Here is a 10000-nt window from a genome sequence, read left to right as displayed (position 1 = left end):
CATCCACCTCAGGCGTCGGATGCAAATATCAAACGTGTTCTCGTTCATCATCAAAAACTATTTCTGAGTACATCTGGCAGTGACTGGATCTTTAGACTATTGTGTCTCTTAAATTCAAGATCAAAATGTGTGATTTAAACATTGACAATGGCAGGTGTAATGACAAGAAAAAGAGAGACAATTAGAACTCGCAATTCATGATGGATTCTTTAGACGTTTGTATCACACATTTTATTACATGGCTTTGTTGAATACTCGATTCTGATTGGTCAATTCAGAACAAGTGACACGTTGTTAATCCAGAACAGACAGACCGCTGTCAAGGACTTATTGACCGTTGTTAAGGACGCTCACATCTGAACAAAGAAGTCCGTTCGATTTAACTTAATACAGTTGGTCTGAAAAGCAAACTGCATGCAGTTTGCTTTTCTGACAAGACAAGAGCGATAAGAAAACAGCGGAGAAGTAACGGGTAGAAATCCTCCTTTTTACGCAGCGGTCCAGACATAGACATCAAACGGCGACACATATTCAGTTGCCAGTTACTTTAGCATTAGGGCAGGGATATCTAGATACTTTCCAAGGTTTGACATAATGAATTGTGCTACTTTTAAAGCAAGCAACGATGTTTTCAAATCTGTAATCAAAAAGCTCCTCAAAGAGGCTATCGAAGCAGTTCCTGCCATTGCTACGTTAGTTCAAACGGTAACAACGGACTATCTTTTTTAGCGGATGCATGTCAATTTAAATCAATACATACAACTATTTTTTAAATAAATAAAATCATTTTATAAATCCACAAAAGCATTTCAATTAATATTGGGAGTCATAACGTTACTTTGTTGAGAATGTGGCCATGTAATAAGCGGGATAATGTGCAGCGACTTGGTCATTATGGGGAAAAGAACACCTTCATGCCGATCTAGATCCCTCCGCTTCGCGTCGGGCTCCTGATCAGCCTGTCGGTGCACATTATCCCTTACTTATATGATGTTAAATGTGAACATCAGCTTTCCCAGACCAGAACAGACCCGTTCCAACTTGAAATCAAGCATATCGAATCGAGACCTCTTTTAACCGTCACACATGTGTACACAGCATCGCCCACACAGCGAAATTGGGCATAAAGGTCAAATGTAAGATTTGTGGAGGGGAAAAAGGGGATAAATGGTCAGATGGTTCGATCCCAAACCCCTGCAGTCAAAATGTTGAACTGTCCTTGGTAAAGGAGTCTTCTGAGACTCAAACCAGCAACCCTTCTCTTCCTAAGCCAGGCCCCTACAGACAGAGCTGGTAAACATCAGTTTAATGTTCAAAACATGGATCTTCTCTGCTGCTTCTCTACTGAGCGTTGGTCTCACCTGAAGGGGTGCCCGCCACCTCTGAACCTCAGCTTATTCTTCAGTTTGGACTTAAACCTGAAAAAGATACATGTTAACACCTGCTGTGACAACAAGAGGGGTATTATTCTGTGTGTGTGTGTGTGTGTGTGTGTGTGTGTGTGTGTGTGTGTGTGTGTGTGTGTGTGTGTGTGTGTGTGTGTGTGTGTGCATTTGGTCTCACTTACAGGTACTTATTACAGTCACACTTTAGCGGCCGGGCCTTCTTCAGGTGACCTCTGACCTCTCGCAGGTTCTTTATCTTCGTCTGCAGCGTCTCAATCTGAAAAACATGTATAATGAGTTTTACAAACTGTACAAACCTGATTTTGTTTTATATATATGAGTAATGATAATCAATGTATATCAAATAGTATTTAAACAGTAAAAGGAGCATTTTTTCATACTACATTTCCTGATATAAATACTTCTTGGTAACTTTGTGGTAATAGTACTTTTACTCAGTTAAAGGGTTTGAGTGTTCTCCCAGCAGGAAGTGTGTTACCTCGTGGTCGATGTGCAGCTTGTGGTCCTTCCAGGCCTGCAGAGACTGATACACTCCAGTATCACACTTCACTGTGGCGTTCGGGAGAAGGAAACATCTGCAGAAAGAGAGAAATCCTGTATTAACCAGGTGAGAAGAATACACAAAGAGCAGAATATATATATAAATAGATAAACATCAGGCCTTGTAGAAGCTGACGGAGCAGAACACACACTTTTATCCTGGTTGTTTAAGTTTATAAAACAAAGATTATTCAGGAGAACAAGCTGAGCTATCTGATGATTCTCATTAGTCATGATTAAACACTAACATTCATCTTAATTCCAACCAATGTAAATTAGCCCAAGTTATAAACTGTGTAGAAACAAGAATTTATTCAGGGAACACTTCATAGTGATCAATGACGGGGTCTAAAGATATTTTAGACTATTGGATGGACAAGTATTTGACCTTAGTATTCCTGGTTCCCAACCAACGTAAAGTTCAGATTGGCTAAAAGGATGCCACACACACACACACACACACACACACACACACACACACACACACACACACACACACACACACACACACACACACACACACACACACACACACACACACACACACACACACACACACACACACACACACACACACACACTCACTTGTGTGTGACCTTGTGTGAGTTGGGCAGAGAGACCCCGTTGGGATCTCCCCCCATCCCGCTGAACTCGTCCTCGTCGCTGATTGGCTGAGGCCACTCTTCCCCTCCCACCATGCTGTCGTTACCGGGGTAACTGTTTGTCATGGACACCGAGCGGCTGTAACGGTTCCTGGAGTAACTCTTCAGGGTTTTGAACTCTGAAATACACACACAGTATTTTTGGTATTTAAATTGTATCACAGTGATTACCACTGCATTTATTTACTATATTTTCAATTAAAGTTATGAGGAAAGTGAGGCAGAACTTTTTAAAAGGCTTTTTCACTGAAACCTCACATCTTTGCAGGACCAGAGAGGCTGCAGTTCTGATCTCAAACACTAGAGGTCAGCAACACAGGCGGAAGTACAGGTGAGTTTACTGAAACCACACCGGTAGAAACACTGAAAGAAAATAGGAGTTTGACTTCCACATAATCACTCAGATGTACAAACATAATTAACCTGTTAAACCCTGAGCCTGTTTTTCAGGTCTCAGGCTCGAAAATGACATTCCCAGAACAAATGACTATAACTTCACTTCTAAAAGGGTTAAATTAATAATCTTTTTTCTCAAAGCAAGGTTACACCTGTGAGTTCGATGTAGAAGTGTCAGAATCAATATATATGTTTTTATTTTAAAGTAAATTCAGATTGAACACAGTAAAAAAATGTAAATGATTGTGTCCGTCCAAAAAAATAATAATACTTATAGTGAAAACCACCCTTGAATGATGGGATGGTAGACTAAAAGCTTTAGGAATCCAAACTACAACATATAATAAGTGCCCTGTATCAAGATTGAAGCAAAACAAGTGAAATTTGACCTTTTTAGAGAGATTTAGCACAAAGAAAACCCTTCTGGGGTCATTTGGGTGGATTTTAACTTTCTCTGGCCCCCCTTGTTCGATTTTGCTGATTGACATCTCTTTCTAACCGTCAGAGCCAATGGAATCGAGCGGAACTCCCACATACTCCTTATTTGGTAATGTGTGTGTGTGTGAGACTGCAGCATAGCCAAGACCAGAAGCTGCGATAACTCTGGTGGCTACCATTAGCAGTTAACCGTTACTCTCCGATTTTTACATAAAAATGGAATTATGGATTATAAAAAAAAAAAAAGATTACCCAGAAACATTATCAACCAACCTATTTATTAACAGATTCAGTCTCGCTTTTCTCTCGTTTTAATGCCGTAAAAGCTACGTAAAGGTACGTGTTGTGATGTCTGATTTTGCTTCCCCTGTCGCGAGTTTGGATCACCTAGCGATGATACAGTATATATACCTAAATAATCTGTGGAACCTCAGCTTTAATCGGATATATTGTATGTGCAGCTACGATAAGTAATAAGGGTATATTTTATCTTGAGTTCTGTGCCAAAGTGCGTTAGCATTTTTCGCTCCGGGGTCATTTAGATGCTTCTTATGAGACTTGTGTTTTGTTTTGCTAAAAATGGTTTGTATCGTCAGTTAGCTGAGATTATTCCCGTTAATCTGGTATAACACATTAACAGGTTCTTAAATATTAAGATCCCCTGAGACACAGTGTTGTGAAAAAGAAAAAAGGACCCGCCGAGGGGGTCCTTGGGGCTTAACAGGAGGATATTCTGAACAAGAGAGGACCCATCTGAACGGTCGGCATTGTGAATTATCCAGTGTCCATTTGCGTCTCTTCACAAGATCAAATGAGAATTAAACACTGAGCAAATGTAAGAAACACTAATATGTTATTAATCATCCGCTATAAGTAATCATGGTGAAACAAGCTTGCACCCTAACGAAGGAAACACACAAGAGGCTCTTTCACTTTCTGCGGTTTCTTTGTTTCAGGTGGAGGAATTCTTTGTAATAAAGGAGGTGATAGGAGTCACAGGACTTTCTTTAACTGATTAGCAGCAGGCAAAATGTTGCCGCCATTGCCGACAAATGTGAAACCATCCCCAACTTTTATTTGGCGGCTAGCGATGTGATTAAACTAAACTAATCTTTTAAAATTAGTCTTTTAACTGCACGGTATTGACAAGGTAAGCCTTTTGATTATAGGAGTTGTTATGAATCTCCAGTTGTATCACTCCCAGACCAATCTGCATGCAAACAGAATAACAACTCAGAAGGTATAAAAGGCTAGATAAAGGGACTCTGGATCGCTCAATGGTTAGCATATATGCCCTGTCTGCTGCCAAGAAAGTTTGACTCCGAGCCTGCAAAGGTTTCAGGCCACTTCATCCCCTCTAGCTTGTATCTCCAATAAAGGCACTCTTTTGCCCAAAATGATATAAAAAAATATTATAAAATTCAGTCTGCACATCACAATTCATCATAGCGGTGTGTCTCTTATCACAGTTCATGAGTCACTGCTGCCCCCTGCTGGATCAAACATGAACACTCACTCTTTTTGGAGAAGAATGGCTTCTTGTTGAACGGCCTCATCATGGAGGGTCTCGGGTTCAGAGGTCGGAGGTCACTGAGGTCGCAGTCACAGTCTTCAGAGTTACGTCTGTACTTCTGAGACTTGATGCTGAGAGGACGCTGACGCCCGAAGATCTTAGCTGCTGCTCCGCCTTCATTCTTACATTTGGAGAGGCGGAGTTTACCTGTGGCGTCCTCCACACACTGCCACTTCTACACACACACACACACACACACACACACACACACACACACACACACACACACACACACACACACACACACACACACACACACACACACACACACACACACACACACACACACACACACACACACACACACACACACACACACACACACACACACAAAACACAAAATGTAGTTACTAACTTACGTAACTTTCTAAATAAACTTCATTATTCAAATTTAAAAAAAATTCAATGGCTTAATACACATTTTTAACATCAGAGAATATCAGAAGACTTCAATATAAAGTATAAATAAGGACAATGATTCATAAGGATACAGTATTGTTACCTCTATAGTAAAGAAGTTGGATCAGGAGGAGACGGATTAGACTTGAAGTTCATTGAATCAGGAATACAATTATGGGTTAAGATAAGAAATAAAGTAATAGGATCAGGCTGAAAGTAAATAATGTAGACAAAAGCTACAGGCTAGTTTATCCTATAGGTTATGCTAAACCAACAATGAAAAATACTTTAATTAAGTTGTCAAAAGAAGTTGAGAAATAAAAGAGAACAACAGACATAATTGTGCACGTAAAATGCAAGAAACAAACATGTTTTGTGGCTGGGGATTGGACCAGGGCCTTCTGATTGGAGGACAAGAGCAGCAGCTCTACTCGTTTTTGTTTTCATTCTGCAGCTGTTTGTTACCAGGAGCTGAACACGTTTCTTCTGTTGCACTAACTTATTAAAGAGTGACAAATGCCTGAATAGTTAATTACACACACACAAGTACCACACATACTCCCTCTCACACACACACACACACACACACACACACACACACACACACACACACACACACACACACACACACACACACACACACACACACACACACACACACACACACACACACACACACACACACACACACACACACACACACACACACACACACACACACACACACACACACACACACACACACACACTCTCTTTTCTGCAGGGTGTTTATCGGAGGGATCCAGCAGCCTGCAGACAGAATTGCTGAGCGACTAATCAACAAGCTGAGGGGATTCTTCGACAAGTGTAATTAACTTCAAACAAGCATGAACACACACACACACACACACACACACACACACACACACACACACACACACACACACACACACACACACACACACACACACACACACACACACACACACACACACACACACACACATCGCGATTCCCTTCACGTCTGTGCTCTTTGGTTCTGCCGCACTCAGTCCATTGTGTTGCTCCTCTCTTCGTTACTGCTGTTATTTGTCTGGTTTCTACAGATCTGGTTTTCATCTCCCTGACAGAAGTCCCTCTCTGTTCCACTCGCTGTCTTTCAACTCTTTGTTTGTTTAGAACAGCGGTAGCCATCGTAGCTTTCCTGTATTTATTCCAAAAAAGCTCTTTATAGTAGAGTGTTCTGGGCAGGAACATCTCAGCTACATTTAGTGATTTATAACATCAGAGAAGATCGCAAGGCTTCAATATAAAGTATGAATAAGGAGGAATAGGATTAATAAGGATAAAGTATTGAAGAGTAAAGCAATGGTATCAGGTGTAAATAAATATGATTCATTGACAGGACCAGGAGTAGTAACCACTAGAGTAAAGAAATAGGATCAGGAAGAGACAGATTAGACTTGAAGTTCATTGAATCAGCAATACAATTATGGGTTTCAATTAGAAACAAGAGAATGCAATTCCTGAAGAAATTGCTAGTGGGAATGCTTTATGCTGAAAAGCTGACGCTAAACTGCTATGCTGAAATGTAATGTGTAAGAAGAAAGTGAAGAATTTAGATTGAAATGATATATGAACACTGGGGGCTTGAATGTGTGATGAGAGAAGAAAGTAAAAAGGCTTGGAAAAGCAGCAGAATATTTGAACTGCAAACTTTTGAACTAACTTGATGGCGAATGATCTGTCGCCATGACAACGGCATTAGATGACATCCCATAATACGCTTAGATGCGTTGATGGCTGCATCGTTACCAAACCTCTGAAGTTTTGGGCCGTTTGGAGCATTTTCACTGAAGTTATGAGAAACCGTGTTTCATGGTGAGCATTGTGTTGCCATGGCAACGGCATTTGAAGAAATCTCAAAACTGTCCCGTAGATGTCTTCACGGCTGGACTGTTAGCACACATGTGAAGTTTGAGCACTTTTTGAAAATTTTCATAGGAGTTATAGCGACATCGTCTTTTATGGCGAGGGATGCGTTTCCATGGAAACTGCATATGATGACACCCCATAATTGAAGTAGAGCTGTTGAGGGCTGGACCGTTAACCATTATCTGGAGTCTGGTGCTGTTTTGACCCTTTTCATAGGCGCTACGACAACATCGTGTTTTATGGCGAGGGTATGGTTTCTGTAGCCAGAAACGGCAAAAATACACTCAAGTAGTAAGGGTACTCGTGTTTAAAAATACTCTGGTAAAAGTAGAAGTACTGACTAAACTTCTTTAGTCAAGTCAAAGTAAAGAGGCTTTGAAATGTACTTCAGTAAAAAGTACCCATAACTAGCAGCTGTTTTAAAGAGTACCTGACCTCCCTTTATATTAATAGAACAATAATGTCATTGTTAGCTAATGAATGTTTCCATGGTGACCAACGGCAACATGACAACGTTTTCATTGGTCCCTCTTCTTTAGAGAAGACCAGGAAATGATGGATACACGGATCGTGTTCAAATCAATAGGCACGCAATGAATCTAAATAATAATGATCACGCCACCAAACACACATTCAGACTAAAGGAACCAGCCTGTTTGGAAAATGTAAGAAATTACAAGTATTTGTGTTCAAAATGTAAGAAGTAACATTTAAAAGTCCTCAGAAAATAAAGTACTGATACCACAAAAATGTACTTAAAGGTCCCATGTCATGCTTTTCCGGTTATTACCCGTCCCCTTATGTGTTATGAAGGTTTTTCTGCATGTAAATGGTCTGCAAAGTCACAAAGCCTCAAAGTCCACCCTGTAGAGAGTAAAACTCTAACACAGAAAAGACCTGTCTATGCTGCCCCAGAACGCCCCGTTGGAGATTTCTCTTTTTCTTCCTGGTACGACCCAAATGAACCCATTTAATAATAATAATAATCCGTGGAGCCGTTACGTTACGTCCGCAGAGCCGTTACTTTAAGTCTGTGGATTGGTCCATTTGGACTTCCTCACACACACACACTCAATCTTTTCTCAGTTACAGCTCCGCCGATTTCTCCTCCCTGAGACGGCGGGACGCGGCGAGGCTGTGAGTTTGTGTGTGAGCACACACACAAACTCACAGCCAGAATGCGGGTGTGTGTTCGGGCTGGATTTTGCTGTGTCTCGCTGTCTCGCCACTGGGCTCATAGGGAGGGGGGGGCAGGGAGCGTGTTGGAGCTCCAACAAGCTTTTTAGGACAGAGAGTGAATACACATACCAGATGCTGTATGAGAAACCAATGCGAGTTTGGAAAATTGTACAATATAAATCTATTTTAGTATACCTCAACAATGGAATTATGATCAGTAGAAATGGCCATGACATGGGACCTTTAAGTACAGTAACAAAGTATTTGTACTCCACTACTTCCCACCTCTGTCGGTAGCTACGTATTAAGATCCAAAGATGCAGTAAGAGAAGTAAAGCAATAGGATTGGGAGTAGAATTAAACCTAAGAACTCAGTGTCTCAGTACCTGTCCAGTCTGCTGGCAGGGCGTCTGGTACTCGGCTGTCTGACAGAGGTCCTTCACTCGCTGGTGTTTTGGAAGGAAGTTTTCCTCCTGAGACACTTCCTTTCCCTCCACCAGCTGGTGCAGCAGCTTCCTGTTAACACACACACACACACACACACACACACACACACACACACACACACACACACACACACACACACACACACACACACACACACACACACACACACACACACACAAACAAAGGCACGTTACTAACACTATTGCTTTCTAAATAAAATGTTTACTTTAACTGTTTTAAAGGTCTAGGACAGGGTAGTCCAAACTTTTTTTTACAGAGGGCCACACACAGAAACATATATGAAGGGATGGGCCACTCACTAGAGGTGAGGTTTATTGCCTCAAGTTATAAGTTCGAAAAAGCAATCCAATGTAGGTAAATTATTCTCGATACTTGAAAATGCTGTTAGAAAAAACATGAATACTGTGTAACATATTTGAACATATATATTTAAGCAGTACAATGCTTATATTAATAAAGTACCCATAAGCAGAAGTTTATTATACTTAAGTCGTTATACTTTTTGAATTTGCTGAGGGCCGATTCAAAATGGTCCGCGGCCACATTTGGCCCCCGGGCCGTAGTTTGGACACCCCTGGTCTAGGATATGATGCATACTGTACACATTTTAAATCCGTCTGTCTCTGTGTTTAAGCATAATGTATAACTTTGAGTAGTTTAGTGGCAGGGATACAGCTGTGTAAGCAGATGTGAGACTTACATTATATATTGTATTACTCTTGTTCACTTTACCGATCCCTGAGGGGAGTTTAGGCATTTTTGTTTTTGCACTTAAAGTAGACGGTGATTTGTGTTTTTATCACAGCAGCATTAGTATTCCAGAGGACACACACTTTGTTGGAAGTGGAATAAAGGATAAGGAACACTTCCTGTTTTACTGTCCTGTTTACGAGGACACACAAGGGATGTCCTTTTTAGGGAAACAACCTCTATTTATGTTGAGATGTTTTAATAACTATGCAGTTGTGCTTCAGGAAGGGATTCTTTTTATAGCAGATGTATCTTCAAAGTTTGGGAGAGAAAGC

At 40.9% G+C, this 10000-nt stretch overlaps 1 protein-coding gene across 7 annotated transcripts in view; it reads right to left on the bottom strand.

The window, feature by feature from the left end:
* sulf2b (sulfatase 2b) overlaps positions 1 to 10000 on the bottom strand; it is a gene marked incomplete at its 3' end in the record, with an annotated part of 99061 nt that overhangs the window by 10655 nt on the left and 78406 nt on the right. For 6 of the 7 annotated variants that reach the window (XM_079675346.1, XM_079675351.1, XM_079675349.1 and 3 more), the window contains 6 exons: positions 8894 to 9023; positions 4959 to 5190; positions 2532 to 2727; positions 1885 to 1981; positions 1568 to 1662; positions 1362 to 1418 (listed from right to left, as the gene is read on the bottom strand). In XM_079675346.1, the coding sequence (XP_079531472.1) occupies positions 1362 to 1418; positions 1568 to 1662; positions 1885 to 1981; positions 2532 to 2727; positions 4959 to 5190; positions 8894 to 9023 (807 nt within the window). The remainder of the gene's footprint in view (positions 1 to 1361; positions 1419 to 1567; positions 1663 to 1884; positions 1982 to 2531; positions 2728 to 4958; positions 5191 to 8893; positions 9024 to 10000) is intronic. The other variant, XM_079675350.1, reaches the window with a different exon arrangement.

Source organism: Notothenia rossii (assembly GCF_949606895.1).
Source record: "Notothenia rossii genome assembly, chromosome: 4".
In the NCBI taxonomy this organism is placed as follows: domain Eukaryota; kingdom Metazoa; phylum Chordata; class Actinopteri; order Perciformes; family Nototheniidae; genus Notothenia; species Notothenia rossii.
Note: the sequence above shows the minus strand (reverse complement) of the source record. Positions and strands in the feature narration are given on the sequence as shown.